Source organism: Dryas octopetala, chromosome 8 (genome assembly GCF_963921425.1).
Source record: "Dryas octopetala chromosome 8, drDryOcto1.1, whole genome shotgun sequence".
NCBI classification, from domain to species: Eukaryota; Viridiplantae; Streptophyta; class Magnoliopsida; order Rosales; family Rosaceae; genus Dryas; species Dryas octopetala.
The window spans coordinates 10,567,925-10,587,976 of record NC_141373.1 but is presented as its reverse complement, the minus strand read 5'-3'; the positions used below and the strand labels follow the sequence as shown (position 1 = coordinate 10,587,976).

Sequence of the window (20,052 nt, the reverse complement as noted above, 5' to 3'; positions counted from 1 at the left end):
ACAGCACCAGTCATTGTGTCGGTGTGTAGGCTCCATATATCATGTGAAAACGAGTACAAACTAAAGGAAATATCACCGATTAAGTTGCACCGAAAGTTTCTCTCCTTCACATTCACATGGTTGACTAGATTGTAGGACACTGCAATTTTATACGTACCAAGATGTGAAGAAATTTAGACATTTATTTTAAAATTAATTGATAATGAGAGGGATAGTTTAAATTTTTATAAGCTACTAGTAAGTCTTTCACATTTTCAATATGAGATTTCTCTCAATACGCCCTTGCACATGTAACATCATTTAAGTCTAACACGTGGACAATTTATATTAAGTGATATGAGAACATGTGTGGCCGTTAGACGCATCATGTGGATAATCTGCTCTGATACCATGAGGAAATCTAGGCATCCATCCCAAAAGTAATTAGCAATGAGATGAGTACCTCAAATCCTTATAAGCCACTAGCAATGCCCTCACATCTTCAATGTGAGATTTTTCTCGATAGTGTTTAGGGTGTTTAGTTATCAATCAGCAGGCATGCACGCAAACAGACAATACCAATATACCATGTGTTTCTATGACCAATCAAAGAGACTGTTTGGTTATCTTCTGCTTCCTTCCCTCATTCCTGGACCATGTACGTGTTTATGAGTTTTATAGGTGAGCGTAGCGAGAAAATAATAAATAAGTAAATAAATGTAGAGAAAATAGGAGCAAACCTTACCAAACGATGCCTTAATTAGTCATGAGATCTTCTCTGAATTATTGAGAAAAGGAGAACAAGTAGATAAAATAAACGAAAACAAAACAACAGAATGGTGTAAAAGTGTAATCCAAAGAGACTCACCACCTTAATCGTCATGCTGGCTGTTTCCTATCATGATGAACAGTAGGGGCCCATCGACAAAATTGATAGCGAGGGTTCGTCAAAAAGCAAAGTACCAATAAAATTCCCGTCAAAAAGTAAAAGTAAAAAACACAATCATGTGCAAACTTGCAGTAACAACTAGCAAAAAGGACATAACCCAGTTGAAGTTGCAACGAAAGTCTCTCTTTCTCTCACCAAACAAACAATTCCTCTCTTTCTTCACATTCACAAAGCAGGTAGTAGGAAACTGCAGCTTTATAGTTTATATCATGCAAAGGTGAGTATACTGTATACCATTCCCAACTCTGTGAGGCTGTTTGGTTATCTGACTTGCAAACACGCAGTAGTATAGCTTCTATGGCCAGTCAAGGAGAGTCTTCATCTTCTTCCTTCACCCATTCATGGACCTATGATGTCTTTCTCAGTTTTAGAGGTGAGGATACTCGTTATAATTTTACAGACCATTTGCACAACGCTTTGATTCAGAAAGGAATTCGCACCTTCAGAGATGATGATGAGCTTAGAAGAGGTGAAGAAATATCACAAGCGCTTCTCAAAGCAATTGAAGAGTCAAGGATCTCTATCATCGTCTTCTCTCAAAACTATGCTTCCTCGGGGTGGTGCTTGGATGAACTCGTTAAAATCCTTGAATGTCAAAAATCAAAGCAACAATTGGTTGTGCCAATTTTTTACAAGGTGGATCCCTCAGATATACGGCACAATAGAGGTAGTTTCGGTGAGGCACTTGCCAAACATGAATGCAAATTCAAGGATAACATGGATAAGGTGCAAAAATGGAGGATAGCACTTTCCAAAGCAGCAAATTTGTCCGGCTGGCATTTTTTGGATGGGTATATTACTAACCAGTGTTGTGTCCTCTTATTTTACATGGAAAAAAAAAAAATCCTGTTCTTTTTTAATATATATAGAGATTGAGTTGTCAACTCACTAGATATTTTGTACGCTTTTGAATTGGCAGATTTGAGTCTCAACTTATCAACAAGATGGTTAAGGAGATATCAGTCAAAGTTTCAAATACAGATTTGGATGTGGCGGTGCATCCAGTTGGAATAGAGTCTCCTCTACAAGACATGGACAAGCTTTTAGATGTTGAGGCAAATGATGTCCGGATGGTAGGGATATGGGGGCTTGGTGGAATTGGTAAGACAACAATTGCCAAAGCTATTTATAATTCTATTGCCCATAAGTTTGAAGGCAGTTGTTTTTTGGTAAATGTTAGAGAAACATCAATGAAACATGGAGGCTTAGTCCAACTACAAGAGACTTTGCTATCTGATATCTTAAGGGACAAAAACTTAAAGCTCAATAGTGTTGATGCAGGAGTCAGTGAGATAAGGAAAAGGCTGAGTCGTAAAAAGGTTCTCTTAATTCTTGATGACGTGAATGAATTAGAACAATTAAATAAGTTAGCTCGAGTGTCTGAATGGTTTGGTTTGGGCAGTAGAATTATAATAACAACCAGAGATAAGCGTTTGCTAACTGTTCATCAAATTAATTTAATACATGAGGTTAAGAAATTGGGTGATCATGAAGCCATGAAGCTCTTTTGTTGGAATGCCTTCAAAACAGATGAACCTTTGGATGATTATGTGAGACTCACGAAATGTGCAGTAGACTATGCTCAAGCTCTTCCATTGGCTTTGATAGTTTTAGGTTCTCATCTATATAGTAGAAGCATAGATGAATGGCAAGATGCATTAGATAATTACAAAAGAATTCCTAACAAAGAGGTCCAGAGTGCTCTTGAAATAAGTTACAATGCATTGGAAGATTCTGTGAAGGATGTATTCCTTGACATTGCATGTTTCTTTAAAGGTGGAAGGAAGGAATATGTGATAAAAATACTTAAAGCTTGTGACCTCAACCCTGTGATTGGTATTGAAGTGCTCATAGAAAAGGCCCTAGTAAGTATTGACCAATATGAAAGGATTTCGATGCATGACTTGGTAGAAGAAATGGGTAAAGAAATAGTTCGACAAGAATCGGCTACTGAGCCTGGCAAGCGTAGCAGATTGTGGTTTCACGAAGATGTTTATCATGTTCTAACAGAAGATACAGTAAGTATAATATATATATATATATTCTATTATTCAATTTGGTAATCAAGAACTTAATGCATCAGTTTGAGGTCATTTCTTTTTATTATCAACCCTGAATTTGTAAAATTGTTGGCCAAAAATTAGCTTGGTGTAGCTTTGATTGTACACAATCGTATGTTTGGCTTGAGGAAGGGCCTCCTTGGCTTCTTCCTTACCTGAACCATGATGTTTTGGTTTGGTTGAATTCAATTGAATGAAGTTGCCTTTGGGATTTTTCTCAAAAAAAAAAAAAAAACTTGATTAATAATTTTCTTTTAAAATCTTATTGAAAAATATATCGAATTGTAAACAAGTTGATTTATTTGATAAAGAACTTGCTTTTTAATGCTATTGCTTTTTCATACTACATAGGGAATCGATCAAATTAGAGGTATCCTGGTAAACTTGCCTAAACCAGATGAGATACCCTTGGCTGCTAATTGCTTCTCAAAGATGAAAAATCTCAAATTTTTTATAAATTGCAATGCTCGCCTTTCTGGAGACATCGCTAATTATCTCCCCAACAATTTGAGATTGCTTGATTGGGCTGAATATCCTTCACAATCTTTGCCATCTAATTTTCATCCAAGGAAACTTGTTGCTCTCAATATGCCTCGTAGTTGCATGACACGACTGTGGAAGGGATTGAAGGTACTTTAAATTACTTTCATCCATTGTAAGAGTTTATTTGTTAATGTTATGTTGTAAACTTCTTTGAAGCTTAACAATATCTAATCCTTTCCTTTTTTTTTTTTTCTTTTTTTTGTCACAGAATTTGCAAAATCTGACATTTATGGATTTTTCTGAGTCTGAATTTCTAACAGAAATCCCTGACTTCTCAGAAATCCCAAACCTAAAGAAGTTGAATCTAACTGACTGTATAAGTTTAGTTGAGGTTCATCCTTCTGTTGGATATCTTGATAAACTTGTTCAACTGAGAGTTGATTACTGCTTTAACCTAAAAAGGTTTCCAAAACTAGTCACCATGAACTCTCTGGAGGAGATAACTTTTCAACATTGTAAAAGGCTTGAGAGTTTCCCAGAAATTGCGGGAAAGATGGTATCCTCCCTGAATGGCATGAAACTTATGCGTTACCTATTACGGGTGTACGGGTGTCCCGCTGCGGGGTCAAGCTAGTATGCCACGAGGATGGTAGTAAGGAGCAGGGGATTTCCTTGTGCTTGGAGCCAATGAATTCTCAACAGAATGAGGCTGGCGGAGCCTCAGATGAGATGGAAGTCGATGAATATGATGATGATGCGAATGTGGTTCATCATCATCATCATCATCTTCAACTAGAACAAGAGCAGAAATGCCATTCCTTGTCTTTGGAGCCAATGAATCCTCAACAACAGAATGAGCCAGGTCATGCTGGAGCCTCTGCCTCAGATGTTATGGAATTAGTCGATGAATATGATGATGATGACACGAATGTGAATGTGGATCATTATCATCATCATCAACAAGAGCAGGGGCTTTGCTCTTGTTTTCATTGCTTTTGTTTTCTGGCGGATTTGGCTTTCTCAAAGTGGGGCTTCTGATGTTGTTTTTGGTTCACCAGTTTTGATGGCAGCATTTGTGAATTGTGCACATCGCTAACCCACCAGCTCCTATGGTAATTTTCGAGTGTTTAGGTTAATTCTCGATGGAGTTGGCCCCTCGGGAATTTGTCAAACTATATGCTGATGGAGAAGCACATCTTTTGTTAAGCATGCACTTGTGTTTTCTGATATTCATGTTTGGGTACATGATGGCCTCATTGGCTATCTGATACATACTTGGCTGTTTCTCATCTTTGTATAAATAAAGTCTTTTTTAGCTGCAAAAAGAAAAAAAAAATTACATTAATTCTTTTATGGGTATATTCAAAAGAACCGAATATTTAACATATTAGAATCCTGACATATTTCTCACCTTGAAAAAATTCTTCAAATCACTTCAATATAGTCAGAACAATGGATATGCATCTATATAACTAGGTGGGATTGGGTCAAGTCCAAGCAAGGCCGAAAATTAATTAGACCTTAAGTTCAGCTCGGCCTATAGAAATTAACAGTCCGTAATTTATAACACCCAACTATAGGAAAAAATTTGTTGCCGCACCCAGCCATTACCCAACACACCAGCCGCACCCTAAACACAGCCTACCAATAGTTTAGGCTTCATTATTACTAGAATTTACGTCTATGCCATTAACCAAGCCCACAGCCCACAGCCCGCAACCAATCCCATAGAAACTGCAACCAAGCCCACAAATTGCCAGAAGCCCACAAACAAACCGCACCCAAGCAAGTCCACAGGACAGCTGGAAGCCCAAAACCCCCCAGCAGCCCAACCCACCTCACGAAAATATCCCACGATCTCTCCCACGAACAGTTTCAGACCCTCTCTCTCCCACGAACAGTTTCAGAACCCATTTCAATTTTCCATACTCCCTCCTCCAAGATTTCTCCTTCCATTAGAAAAAATTTTGGAACCGACTCCCCCCTCCCACGAAAACAGTTTCAGAACCCATCCCCCTTCAACTTCCCCACTCCCCCCTCCAAGATTTCTCATTCCATCACTGAAAGAGTTTCAGACCCACTGCCCCCCACGAAAACAGTTTCAGAACCCATCCCCCTTCAACCTTCCCCACTTCTCCCCACCACGATTTCTCATTCCATTGCGAAATCAGTTTCAGAATCCACTCCCTCTGAACTTCCCCCAACTCCCCCCCCCCCCACGATTTCTGATTCCATCACGAAAGCAGTTTCAGAACCCACTCCCCCCTCCGAAAACAGTTTCAGAACCCACTCACTCTTCAACTTCCGCCACTCACCCCCCACGATTTCTCATTCCGAAATCTACTCCTTCTCCTACAAACCAACACATATATTAGCTGAAGAAACCAAAATCGACAACAAACATAAAGAATTTTTGCAGAAAAGGTAAGTGTACATAATTTTCTTCTCGGTATTCTGGGACATAAAAATTTGTGGATATTCTGGGTAAGTGTACTAATGTAACTATATTTGTATTGAATTTGTGTTTCTTATGCAAATTTGTAGGGTTCTAAAACTGTGACTACTTTCAGCAAGGTCACTAGTATATTCTAATAACTGTGACTACTTTCAAAATTGCAGGGTTTAAAAAATGGCAAAGGGGAAGCAAGCAACAAAACAAAACAAAGCACCGAAACATAAGGTAAAACGACAAAAAACAATTGCAACTCAATTTCTAAATAAGAACAGTTTCACTTAGTGTAGGAGGAAATAGTTTCACTTGGTGTAGGAGGAAACAGTTTCACTAAGTTGCATAATGTAATATGGTTTCGTGATTTGACTGATGTAGTTTCACCTAGTTTATGCAAGTTGCACAAATTTATGTAACTATAACCAAGTCTAGGAGGAAACAGTTTCACTTAGTGTAGGAGGAAACAGTTTCACTTAGTGTAGGAGAAAACAGTTTCACTTAGTGTAGGAGAAAACAATTTCACTTAGTGTAGGAGGAAACAGTTTCACTTAGTGTAGGAGGAAACAGTTTCACTAAGTTGCATAATGTAATATGGTTTCATCATTTGACTGAGCTAATTTCAAGCACATAATTGTTCTTGATATAAATTCACTTGCTATAAATTCACTATAATTATCCATTTACACATAAACAGTTTCACCATAATTATCCATTTGCACATGTTTACTTTACTTTACTATAAATGCAATGTAACTGAATATGGGACTAGGAAATGTACCTGGACATGTTTCTTATGTTTGAGTATACCTTGACATGTTTCAATTCATAGCATATCCTAATAAGTGCAACTGTTTAAACATTTATAGAGTCAGAAAAAATCACCAGCGAAGGACGCTAAAAGGAATCCAGGTATACAATATCGATCTAACCTGGTGAGCTTTTTGAATATCCTCGAAAGCATCAAGCCTAGTCTACAGCAGAAGCATCTGGACAAGTTAAAACAGACTCCTTTTTGGACTTTTTTCGATGCCTGCAACAGAGGATTAATAACAAAGAAAGAGCACAGGAAATCAGACCAGCAGATCCACCAAATCCTCAGCTTGTATGACACAAGAACACACAAATTCAAAATTGGGGGAAGATTTGAAGCAATTGAAGTTGAAGATGTTGCACAGATGTTTGGGTTGCCAAGTCATGGAAAGGAAGTACAAATCGACAACTATGGCTGCACAAGATGTGATTCAAGTTTTGTAAAGAGATATTTCAGTGAAGACATAAGAGTGACCAAAAAAGAAGCTGAAAATGCACTTACAAAAGCCCTTCAAGCAGACAGAACGGATGATGTGGTGAGGCTGATTGTTATCTTGATGTTAACTATCATCTTCTTTGCAAATTCGGGGTACACACTTGCATGGAATTTAGTCTCCCCGATAGAAAACATCAAGAAAATGAAATCGTTTGCATGGGCAAGAGCCATAAGAGATTTCTTGAGAAATAATTTGAGGAATAGTCCACAGGGCAGTTCTGTCAGTGGATGTGTTATAATGATTTTGGTACGTAATTACATTTTTCTGTTTTTTATTAACATTATTTTACAATATGTTGATATGATTGTAACTATATCTTTATTTATTGTATCTTCACAGTATTGGTTTTGTGAGAAAACTAGAGTTATAAAACCAATAGAAGGAAGAGAAAACATGAGTCCAACAATTGTAAAGTGGGACTTGTTGAAATTGATTGCAGCTTTGAGAAAGACAAAACTTGCAGATATAAAGGTAAAAATTTCTATTCTAATTAAGCTGTAATTGTATTATTAATATACTGAAACTGTTTTCTCAATGATACTAACACTAATGTAAATGTGCAGTTTGCAGAAGAAGATGTTGACAGTAGTAATGAGGATGATGATGATGATGATTTTGAAGAAGACATGTCATTAGTACAAATGGTAAGTGAAAAAAACATTATCTATACTGAATCTGAAATTATTGTATTGTAACTATTATTGCAATACCTTATATTGCAACTATGCAGATGGCAAGAAAGAACTTAAGGATCAGGCGAAGAAATACAAACCAAGAGGGTCCAAAAAAGAAACACAAAGTACTGGATGAGGCTGCAGAGAAAGATGAGGGAAAAAGCGATGGTGAGGAAGGAAGTGACGATGAGGAAGAACAGCAGGGTGGACACACTGAAACTGAATCTGACGAGGAGGATGAGGGAAAAAGCAATGATGAGGAAGGAAGTGAGGATGAGGAAGAAGAGCAAGGTGGACCTCCAGAAACTGAATCTGATGAGGAAGAACAAGTGGATGACACTGCAAAGGGGAAAAATGACAACAAAAAACAAGAGGAAAAGAAAGATGAGGATGAACCTGTAGAAGAAGAAGATGAAAATGAAGAAGAAGAGAATGAGTCTGACAGCAGTGCAACTGAAACTGAATCTGATGCTGCAACTGAAAATGAAGATGTCGAAGGTGGAGACCAGACAGGCGGCAATGATGTTTTTCGAGACATTGTTGGCTCATTGGAAGATCATTATCTGAGAGAAAGGGAAGAAAATTATAGGCAAATTAAAGTTCCACATGGAGTCGAATATCAAAGAATATCGACTCAAGAAATGCTAGCAGAAGAAATGACTGAGAATGAGGAGCTTACACGAGAAAGGAATGATCTAAAACATCAATTCAACATGCTGAAAGAGGAAGCTGACAAACTTCGTGAACAGTTACAGGAAAAAAATAGAGAAAATGAAGAACTGAAGCACATGTTGCAAATTGAAAAACAACAAAATTCTGAAGTTGAATTTCAGATGCAAATGTTGCATGCTACAAATGCATCTCTAAATGAACATGTAAATGGATTGAATGAACAAGTGAAGGGAATGAGTAATGACCTTTTGGCAATAGCGACTGAGAACTGCAGCCTAGAGCTTCAGATCAAGAACCTAGAAGACATCCAAAGTGAAATAATCCACATCAAGAACGAACTCATCAAAGAGGTAGAGTTCTTGAAGGAAAAGAATACTCCTGAAACTCCCTGCCAGGCATTAAAGATATCAAATAAGCATTTCATCCAAAACCTGTCAGCAATATTACGGATGAAACAAAGAAAGAGGAAGAAGTTGGAGTACCCTGAATTCGATTATGACTGTGGAAAGAAAAAAACAAGGACCACCATCAAAACTGCCGAAGTTGCAATGCCAATTTCACAAGTGGGTCCTGATGATGTTGAGGAACTCGACAACACTCAAACCACTGAAACTGTTGAAACCACTGCAACTGTTGATTCAGCAGTAGTAGATCAAAAGAGGAGAAAAATCCCATGGGGCAGATGTGCAGTGTACAAGATGATGGAACCTGAATTGAAAGCACAAATCATATATTACTGGAAAGAAGCTGAATTTGAGTAAGTCAAATAAACTCCATCTTTTTACATATGAAGTTTCACTGCAATACTAGACTGAAACTGAATCTTCACACTGCAATTGAATTTATACTGTAACTGAAATTGTTTTCTTTATCAAACAGTGAATTCTTTTGGTGTGGTAAACCTGGATGGACAGTATCACGCGAGGATGTGGACCAGTTGATCAAAGAGCATGATGTGGCAAATACTGTAAGATAAAAGCATGAAAGTAACACATGCTCAATTTCATTCTTCTATACTTCTTATACCTTAAAATACTAATTTCTAACATTGAAATTCATCACAAAACATAGGTTGTCGACTCATATAATCACTTATTGCAAGAAGAGCTACAAGAAAGTGGTACATTCATTTTCAGTACTTATGCCTGGGTAAGAACTGAAACTGCATTATTTATTTCTACTATTAATTCTAAATGTGTATATGTATGCTTTATCAAATTCAAATCTATTTTTCTTGAGAACATCAGAGATTTTTGGAAGAGAAAAACGACAATGGCATCGTTGGATTCCTTTTGAAAGAATTGTTGCAACGCTTGCCAAAATATGACAAATTCCTGTTTCCTATGCTATCTACAAAAAAGAGCCACTTCACACTACTTATGCTTGACTTGAAGAATAGAAAGTGGACGCATTTCAATTCCCTCAGATCAAGGATTGTGAACGGAAGTGATGTATGCTTTGAAAATGCAAAGTATTTGGTAAGAAACAAACAAAATGTATATTAACATTAAATTACACTAACATATGATTCATTCAGTTACACTGACATATGTTGTCTTAAACATGCAGAAAGATTACGTGGATCAATTCCTCACAGAATCCAAAAAGAATGCTGCACAAGATTTAGCTAAAGGGACAAGGAGGCAGAATCTAGTGAAACAAATAGGTCCAATTTCCCTAAACCAGGCAAATCAACAGAAACTAGATGACTTATATCAAGTGCAACTGAATGAGGATGAGAAAGTAACATTGACTTGGCTGTTGGAACACAACATTGAAATGCCAATTGAAGATGACAACAACTGTCCCCAGCAAAAATCGGGAACGTAAGTATTATTACATATTTTAAAAAGTGCAAATATATATTTCAGAATAAAGGAATGACTGTAACTGTAAGTTTGACTGTAATTGTAACTTGTCTATTGCAGAAATGATTGTGGATTCCTAGTCATGTACTACACAGAGCAAATTCAAAGGGGAGCTCCATTTAAGAACCCTTTCACAAAGACAGATGTGCAGAAATTCAAAATACAAGTCCTGAAGAAGTTCATGGATCATCCACTTAGCTGGTTGAACATATTGGGCAAAAAAGTTAAGAGACCAGAAGCCAACAACAAGTTTGATCATATCATGGCGAAATTCAAACATTGATAAAATGTCGAGACTTTTATATTTATGACTTGTATATAAGTAGTTGGTTTATTTCTGTAATTTTTGGCTAAATTCAAACATTGATCTAATTTCTTAAATTTATTACTTGTATATAAATAGTTCTTTTATTTCTGTAATTTTTGTAATGTCTAAACAATTTCACTTTAAAAAAAAAAAACTTCTTGGTCATTAAGTTAGTGTAACTGTTAAACAATAACTAAAATTGGACACTAAAAGTAACTGAAACTGTATTTAAATGTTGTCAACTTTGCTTGTAGGACCAAAAAAACTCGCAATAACACCAACGCACTAGTCAACTTTTACAAAACAGTTTCTCTTGAAAAACAATTTCACTTGCAAAACAGTTTCACTTACAATACAGTTTCACTTAAAAAACAGTTTCAGTTGCCATGTTCAGAGAAAGAGGTTACGTCTTTTCAGTTTCAAGAGAATGAACAGTCTCATTGTTAATAAGCTATCAACTGGAATATAATAATTGTATCATAAGTCAGATAATAACATTCAACTACAATCATAAACCAAAATCCCTAATAATACAAAATATTCAACTGAAACTATATCAAAACAGTTTCACCTTCGAAAATAATACTAAAAACAAGAAAACCAAACAGATTCCATTTGAAAATTCCAAAATCCAAGAATACAGGACTACATAATCAAAATTTCGAGAATCATCAATCTAATTCAATGTAATAATTCCAAGAAATCCTTAAATTCAATTTCATAAACTGAAACTAAACTACAAAAACAAAGAAATCAATTCCTCAAAGGAGCAGTACATGTTTTCTTATTGTGGCCATCAACTTTACCACATCTACCACATTTAATAGATCTTGAACTGGCTCCAATAGACTTATACCTCGTTGATCTTGGTCTTCCAGGAGGCCTCTTTGTAAAAGGAGGAATAACAAAATTAGAAGCATCATAAGCAGATATCTCAATATCAGGAATGGGAAGAATTGCAGCTGCATAGGAATTCCTATAGTAACCAGATTTAAATTCGTCTTCAATGTAATCATGACATTTTTACCCTCTCTTTGAATTGCTACAAGAGCATGAGCACAAGGGAACCCTTCAATTTTCCATCTACGACAAGTACAAAAGTTGGAGTTCAAATCAACTAAAACAGAATGTGGACCGAACACCTCATAAACAGAATCATATGATCGGGCAATCTTCCAATGCCTACCCACTTTCATATACTTCCTCAACATCTCATCCATTTTAGGACAAAGAACATTATGCCAACTACTAGCCTCAGTCCTTCTTTTGTCCATAGTTTCCATTATTTGAACTCTAATACCATCAACCATTTCAAATATGGGCAATGAACGAAACTTGAGGATCCAAAAATTAAAAGACTCAGATAAGCCATTTGCCATAACCCCATACCGATTACCTTTAAAAAAAGCACACGCCCAATGTTCAAACGGAATGCTCTCTAAGAATTTCTTAGCATTGTCATGCCCTTCTTTTTCCAAATCAGCCAAATGTTTGTAAAAAATCTCAACCGTTGGCGCATATGCACATTTCATGAATAAATTCAGAACACGTTCTCTCAAATATTTACCAACTACTTTCACAGGCAACTTATTTTTCAAATTTCCTACCAAATGAAAATAACAATATGCATGAGGTGAGGAAGGAAAAATACGGTTAACACCTTCTAACAAGCCAGGATTACGATCTGAAATGAATGTAACTGTACGACCTTGGGGTGCCAAAACTTGATACAAATTTTCAAAAAACCAAGTCCAATTGTCTTCAGACTCAGAATCCACAATAGCATAAGCAAGAGGAAATATACCTACAGAAAAATAAATAAAACAAACAAAGAAAAAGCCGAAGTGTAACTAATAAAGCAAAAGAATAAAATATGATAATTTACTGAACTGTAACTGTAACCAAGTCAAATAAACTCAATCTTTCTATTTTTTAACTTTCACTGCCATATTAGACTGAAACTGAATTTCTACAGAATTGGTACACTGAAACTGATCTACCAAAAAATTCCTACACTGAACTGAATTAATATCTTTAGAGCCATATATAATTAAGTCAATTAAAAGTTTCAATATTACAAATACCTGGTTTGTCGGCATTTATGTTAGGGTTTAGCTACGAGATTTTGGGCTCCGCCCAAAATCCCGTAGCTAAACCCTAACATAATGCCTCCACCAAGCCCATTCTATACCCTAGGAGGAGATTGGATCACAAATAGGGATTTACCCTTAAAAATCGAGGAAGGAAGCAACGAAATCAATAAACAACTGCAACTAAAAAAAAAAGACGTACCTTTATCACCATCCCTTCCATTTGCAGCAAGCAAATGACCCAAATACTTCCCTTTCAAAAAAGTTCCATCAACATGAACCATGGGAAGACACCATCTATATCCTTGAATACATGCAGAATATGAAATGAAAAATCTCTGAAACCGACCACTTGACTCATCCAACTGTAAAACACAATGTGTGCCTGGATTTGAAATCTTCACAGCTTCAACGTACCAAGCTAACTTTTGAAAAGAGGCCTCCTCATCACCATGAACAAGAAGCTTTGCCATCTCTTTACCTTTCCATGCATTTTGATAACTGATATCCAAACCATAGTTCAGTTTCAGTTCCTGCACAATGTCAATAGGTCTCAAAGATGGCTTCAAACGAAGCTCATCTTTCACAATTGATGATACAATTCGTGAACTCATCATCTTACCTTTAGTCTCACGAACAACTCCACGGCATGTATGCTGATTATTCATAGTACGAATATAGCAAAATCCATTTGCTCTACATAACACTGCATACACACGCCATTTACAACCGTGTGAATTCTTCTCAAAACATTCAGCTATAATCCGATCTTTGTCATTCTTCGCATATACAAATTTGAATCCCATCTGAACAGCATATTTCACCAATTTCAAACGAAATTCAGCTACACCGCCCTCAAATTTTTGTCCAACATGATCAATATAACCTTCCCACTCTTTCGATAGATAACTTTTAGTTTCAGCAGTTCCAAAATCACCTAAATACTGATTCGGATCAATCAAACTCTCAAAGTCTTCAGAAGATGAACAACTTGCACCTTTCTTTCTTGTATAAGAGACTTCACTAGCACTTGTATCTTTAGATGATGTACTAGGAGCACTACAAGCAACATACTCAACAAGAACACCATCGTGATTCACAAGTATATCAACATATGAAAGTTTAAACAAAGGCAAAGAAGCTAACATCAAGTGAACATCCATATCACATTCCAATTTGCAACTTTCAAGATCCGGTAAAGAGTAAGATAACCTAAATTGCCCTGCCTTCAAATGATTGAATCTCTTTATTACTTCACTACAAATCCATTCATAGGTAACACCGGAAAACAATGACAAAAGAACTGACTTACTGTCACAAGTAACTCTTGAAATCACACCAACATCCATTAAGCTACATGATAAGAAAACATAAAACAAAAAGGTAAGTAAACACTGACTAACAAAATAAAATCAATTGAAACTGTTAAAACAGAACAACATAATCAGTATTGCAATTCAATTTCTTAATAAGTTTAGGCAATATCAGTTTCAATTTCTGACTTAAAATAAAACAAACAAAGAAAAAACACAAGTGTAACTGAAACTGAATTTCCATAGAATTGCTACACTGAAACTGAATTTCAACATAATTCCTACAGTGAAACAGAATTTCCACAAAATTGCTACACTGAAACTGAATTTCAACATAATTGGTACACTGAAACTGAATTTCAACATAATTCCTACAGTGAAACTGAATTATTCTCTTTAAGGTTTTGATATCAATTGACTAAGTTGATATTACATCTAAATAAATCAACAAACCTAAATTCAACCACTAAAGCTGTAACTAAATTACTCCCAGAAATTGAAACTGAATCACTCAAACAAATTGTAACTAAATCACACACAGAAATTGTAAATCAATTGAAATTTACAAGAACTCACAGTAATCAAATTTGGTCTACTAAGCTCCGATGAAAACCTCCCGATCAGAATCAGAACAATCTGATCACAACACCCCGAACAATCCGATAACAAGCTCGCGCAGATTCAATTACTCCAAAATCCGATGAAGACCTCCCTCGATCACAGAAAACACCCCGCAGAATCAGATCTCAAGCTCACGAATCGCACGAAGAGAATCGCATATGAAGATGAAGAAACTCACGATGAAGATTCAAGCTCACGATGATGAAGATTCAAGCTCATGATGAAGATTCAAGCTCACGATGAACATCGCAAGCGCAAAAACAGGGGTAACTAAAAAAACGGTACGGTAATTAATGTTGTTGATGTAGGAAAACAAAACAGGGGTAAACCTGGTATATTTAAAAAAATTAAAGTCAAACTTTTCTTATTAGAAGTTGACTAGGGGGTTTACAGAGATATTAAGTGTTAACAGGGGGTTTTGAAATAGTTTAGGGTAGATTGGAGGTTTTGAATTAATGTATATCAAAATAGGGTGTTTTTAATAGTTTACATTTCTTTTATGGGTATATTCAAAAGAACCGAATATTTAACATATTAGAATCCTGACATATTTCTCACCTTGAAAAAATTCTTCAAATCACTTCAATATAGTCAGAACAATGGATATGCATCTATATAACTAGGTGGGATTGGGTCAAGTCCAAGCAAGGCCGAAAATTAATTAGACCTTAAGTTCAGCTCGGCCTATAGGCCCAAGGTTCTAGCCCAAGGTTCGCTTTTAAATCAGCCAAGTCCGTATTAAATGGAAGTTCTATATCAACCCAAAAGTTTAATCTCTGCACCCCAAATATTAATGAGTTTTTAAGGACAATTGTACCCCTTTTCGGAGTGACTAAAAAACCTTATCTTGAATAATAAAATAATTTTTAAAATTTTAAGAAATAAAAATTACACTGTAAAAGTTAGATTGAGAGAGAGCTATGTATATATATATTTGCAACCCAATCGATAAGGCGGGCCAAAAATGGAAATTTTGTAAAAGTACAAGGACCAAAATTGACATTTGGCCTAATTAATAATACTATCAGATTCAACTTTCAAATATAAGGGTTTAATTTTGTTATATTTCCAAATTTGGTTGGGTGTAGTGAGTAAATGTAGTATTTTTAAGTAGTTGGGTTTTTTTGAGACCTTAGAGCTTGTTCCTTACCCAATCCTCTGATGTCGCTTTGTGATCTGCTCACACACATCTTACAACTTGCTCTTTAATACTAATTAGCTATTAAAGAAAAAATAATGAACATACATATGATTACACATTTACAAGTACTGATAGTTGTTGCTAATTAATGATTCTACTTTTACCTTCCTCTCTAGGATATAGGAGAGGATGCGATATATACATCTTAGTTACTTTGTTATAATTATCAATCAATTATATCATAAAGCTTTAAATAAGGTATCAGGTGTCACAATGAACTGTATGATTTTTCATACGTGACATTCACTTTTTCTATACTTGACATATAAATCATATAGAGCTTAGACATGTCTTCTAATTAAGATGTTAATTGCAGATTGAAGGTTACTCATTAAAATCAGGTTCTCAAATTTGAAGCAGAAGCGCATGATGAAGACCAGCCATCCACATCAGACTCAGAGAATTACTAAGATGATACTTTGGAGTTTGAGAAGTTAGCAAATAGAGATGACCCAACAATGGCTATTTTGCATCATCTTTAAATATTACCAAATGTATGATAATAGTCGTAAGATGATTTTTATTTCATGGACTTAAATTGAGTTGTGTATATAGTAGAATGTATTTTTGAGAATTAATCTATGTGGGTACTGTTAGAGGTTTAACCATTAGGAGGTTTTGGTGAATTATTCTTCAAGGATCAAAAGCAGATCAGCTTGGAGGGATTACGAGTACCAAAGCTTGAAGCATCAAGAGAAGAAGAGATCGTTCCTTTGAGTTTTGATACAACTTCAGCTTCAAGGGTAATCTCTTAATCTCACTCTTTTTCACTGATTGTTATATGGTGCAGGCGGTATTGTGCAGGCCCATATATACTTTACAACTTAATCGATCTCTGACCAATTTTCTCTTTACATTTTGTTATATGTACTTTTATCAAACATTGGGTTACTATTGGCACTATTAGTGCTCAGCCACTGTAATGATTTGTGGCTCTCTGCTTTTGCAGTCAATCTTGTGAGGGGTGAGGTTTTGGCTGCTGATTTTCGAGGCCATAAAACTTAAGTTCAGTCTAGCCTATTGGCCAAAGGCCCAACCTGCATAACTTTCAGATTAAAAGTGGGCTGCTGAATGCATAGCCAAACTCAAGAACATCCTTATGTTTCTTTAATGTTCACTTTTCTAAAATCAACCCAATCCATATTAAATGGGAAGTTCTATATCAATCCATATTAAAATCTGTAAAGGCAAGCACATGTTGTGGCAAAAAATGATAGGTATTTCCTCTTCAATTCCACAGCTAAAGCCTGAGGTGCAATTTGCTGAAGGATGATGTGTAAACTTGTTGGACATCAATTCTTTTGAAGGTCTATCCCAAATATTTCAACAAACTACACATGAACCAAAGCAATTTGCAAATAACTCCCTAAGCTAAGTTGCATCCTAGTTATTCATATATTTTTTTTATTAATTAATTGACATCTATTAATATTGAATATATGATCTACTTCGACAAAAGTTGATTGTGTCATCCACTAAACCAAATAGTCATTAACTATTTATATCTAATTTAAAGACAAAAATAAAAAATAAAATAAAAATTGACACATCCGCAACATCATATGGGCAATCATTTCACAATAGAAGCCGAACATGTACTACAAAATATACTACACTACATGACACTGGTATATATATTTTTTTTTTTGGTCAAAGGTGATTCATTAAAGCCCAACAAGGCAAAGAAACCAAACAGAAGAAAGGCCTATGGCCAGTGTCGCTACAGCAAAGAGGAAACGACATAAAAAAGGAACAACAAGAAAGAAAGGTGATAAGGGAGCTATTTTCGATCCAGACAGAGAGACTAGATCGAAGGAGCTACCCCATCACTCGTAGCACTAAAACTTAGAGGTCCAGGAAGGCCATCACGGGATAAAATGCGAACAAAGGAGGAAGGGGGTCGTTGGACCCAATTTGAGGGGCACATCCTCTGTCGAGATTGCGCAGCGATGAAGTCCGCCGCGATATTGATACTCATGGGAATCCACTTCCAGGCTGAAGAACAAAAGGAAGCCGACGAACGGTTTATGGCTTCAATGATTGTAAAGATTCGCCAATTGCAGTTCGAAGCACACCCAGTGATGCTCTGAATTAACTCCTTGTTGTCGGCTTCAAAAATGACATTAGAAAAGTTGCTAGTCTGGGCAAGGTTCACCGCCTCCCAAGCTGCCATTGCTTCCGCTTCCAAAGGGGATGATGCCAAAGCATATTTCGCCACACCGCCACAAAGATTCCCTAAGTGGTTCCTTGCAACTACACCCATCCCTGTTTCCAACGAAGTGGGGTCCCAGGCTCCGTCAATATTAAGCTTGATGAACCCAGATGGGGGAGGAACCCAATGAGGGGCAGGGCTAGGAGTAATGGGTGCTGTTGGAATTGAATGTGGGGCCTTCACTGAAGAATCAAGCTGGAGGAATTCCAGAGCTGCAACATCTGCTCGTCTTGCAGTTTCTACAGGGGAGACAGGGCTGGCGTGATAAATGAAATTGCACCGCTCCTTCCAAATTTCCCAGCAGAGGAAAGATTTCATAGTAAGGAGCCTATCAAGATTCGCCTTAGGGGTACCTGCAGAGGTTGTTAGATTTAAAAACCAATGAGCCATTGTTGTTATTTCTGAATTTTGGAACCTGTAAGTGGTGCAGCTGGAGAACCATGCCCCCTGGTCCAGGGGCATAAAACTCAGGAAATTCCCCACACACACTACACAAGGGGGAGGGCAGGCATTTTTTCTTGAAAAGATTGTTGAAAGTAGGAATGTCATTGTTTAGGGACTTCCAGAGAAAAGCACGAATCTTTGGTAATGTTTTTAAAGCCCAGAGTTGCTTCCAGACTTGTGGGCTGGTTTGTTGGGAGGTACCAAGGCTTGTAGAAGCGGAATTGAGAGCCTTGGAGTGTATAAAATGGTACCCGGACTTAACCGTGAAACAACCATTCTTAGTGTGGGGCCAAACGAATCTGTCAGCTTGGTCTTCCGCTCCCAAGGCAATAGTACTTATAGCTCTACAAGTGAATTGATCAACTAGGTGGGCAATAGGGGAGAGGTTCCAGGACCTTTTCGACCAATCAATGAGCTCTTCCACCTTAGTAGGAGGTTGATCGAGTGAACCCTGTGATTGGATTAGCCCAGAGGGATGATTGGGGATCCATTTGTCAACCCTTGGATCAATTGTAGCACCATTGCCCACCTGCCATAAGCCACCCTTTAGGAGTAAATCACGGCCATGCAGTAAGCTACACCAGGCCCATGACGGCTTGGCTCCTTTTCGAGCATTCAGGATATTGCCATTTGGGTAGTAAATGCTCTTAAGAATTCTTGCACAGAGGGAATGAGGGGAGGCATAAAGTCTCCAACATTGTTTTGCAAGGAGTGCATCATTAAAATCCTGTAGTGAACGACTCCCATACCCCCCGAAAGCTTTGGGGAACAAAGGAAATCCCAAGAGCTCTAGTGAATTTTCCTTTTGTCATCCTCCACTTGACCCCACCAAAACTTGGCTAAAAGGGAATCGATATTAGCACAAAGAGAGTTGGGGAATTTGAAACAATGCATTGGGTAATTAGGAATTGCAAGAGCAACAGCCTTTATGAGGGTTTCTCTGCCTGCATTATTGAGGGTCTTCTGCCTCCAACCTTGAATTCTACTCAAAATTCTATCCTTCACAAAGCCCAACGCTAATTTCTTAGACCTTCCCCAAACAGTGGGGAGGCCCAAATATCGGCCTGGATCCTCTTTAGACTCCACAGAAAGAATGCCACAAAGTTCCTGTCTCACCAAAAGAGGGGTGTTTGGGGAGAAAAACAAATTGGACTTATGAAAATTCACGAGTTGCCCCGACGCCGAACAGTAGGAATCAAGGACTCCCTTGAGGCTGAACATGACACTGGTATATATATATCCATATATAGTCATGCCCGTCGAGAGCACATGTCAAACACAATATGGGGCATGAACATGAAAGCTGCCCGCATTAGTTTCGATCCATTTAACTAGCAGTTTATTTAGTAAAAATAATTTTACAAGTATCAAATTTAATTGATTCTTACTTACATTAATATTAAATATGCTTTTTTAATTTTTT

The 20,052-nt window shown here is 36.9% G+C and overlaps 2 protein-coding genes and 1 pseudogene across 2 annotated transcripts; 1 reads left to right on the top strand and 2 right to left on the bottom strand.

Moving 5' to 3' along the window:
- Nucleotides 1-1,152: 1,152 nt before the first annotated feature.
- On the top strand, nucleotides 1,153-4,726 carry LOC147277109 (disease resistance protein Roq1-like). Its single transcript, XM_086255055.1, has 4 exons — nucleotides 1,153-1,719; nucleotides 1,848-2,946; nucleotides 3,340-3,618; nucleotides 3,740-4,726. Exons 1-4 carry the CDS (start codon nucleotides 1,226-1,228, stop codon nucleotides 4,103-4,105), a joined length of 2,238 nt encoding a protein of 745 aa, XP_086111181.1. The 5' UTR covers nucleotides 1,153-1,225; the 3' UTR covers nucleotides 4,106-4,726.
- Nucleotides 4,727-11,501: 6,775 nt separating this feature from the next.
- LOC147277108 (protein FAR1-RELATED SEQUENCE 4-like) lies at nucleotides 11,502-14,853 on the bottom strand (annotated as a pseudogene).
- Nucleotides 14,854-17,777: 2,924 nt separating this feature from the next.
- LOC147277107 (uncharacterized) lies at nucleotides 17,778-19,850 on the bottom strand. The gene is made up of 3 exons (XM_086255599.1): nucleotides 19,449-19,850; nucleotides 18,831-19,356; nucleotides 17,778-18,538 (listed from the first exon to the last, which is right to left on the bottom strand). Exons 1-3 carry the CDS (start codon nucleotides 19,848-19,850, stop codon nucleotides 17,778-17,780), a joined length of 1,689 nt encoding a protein of 562 aa, XP_086111725.1.
- Between the last annotated feature and the right edge of the window lie 202 nt (nucleotides 19,851-20,052).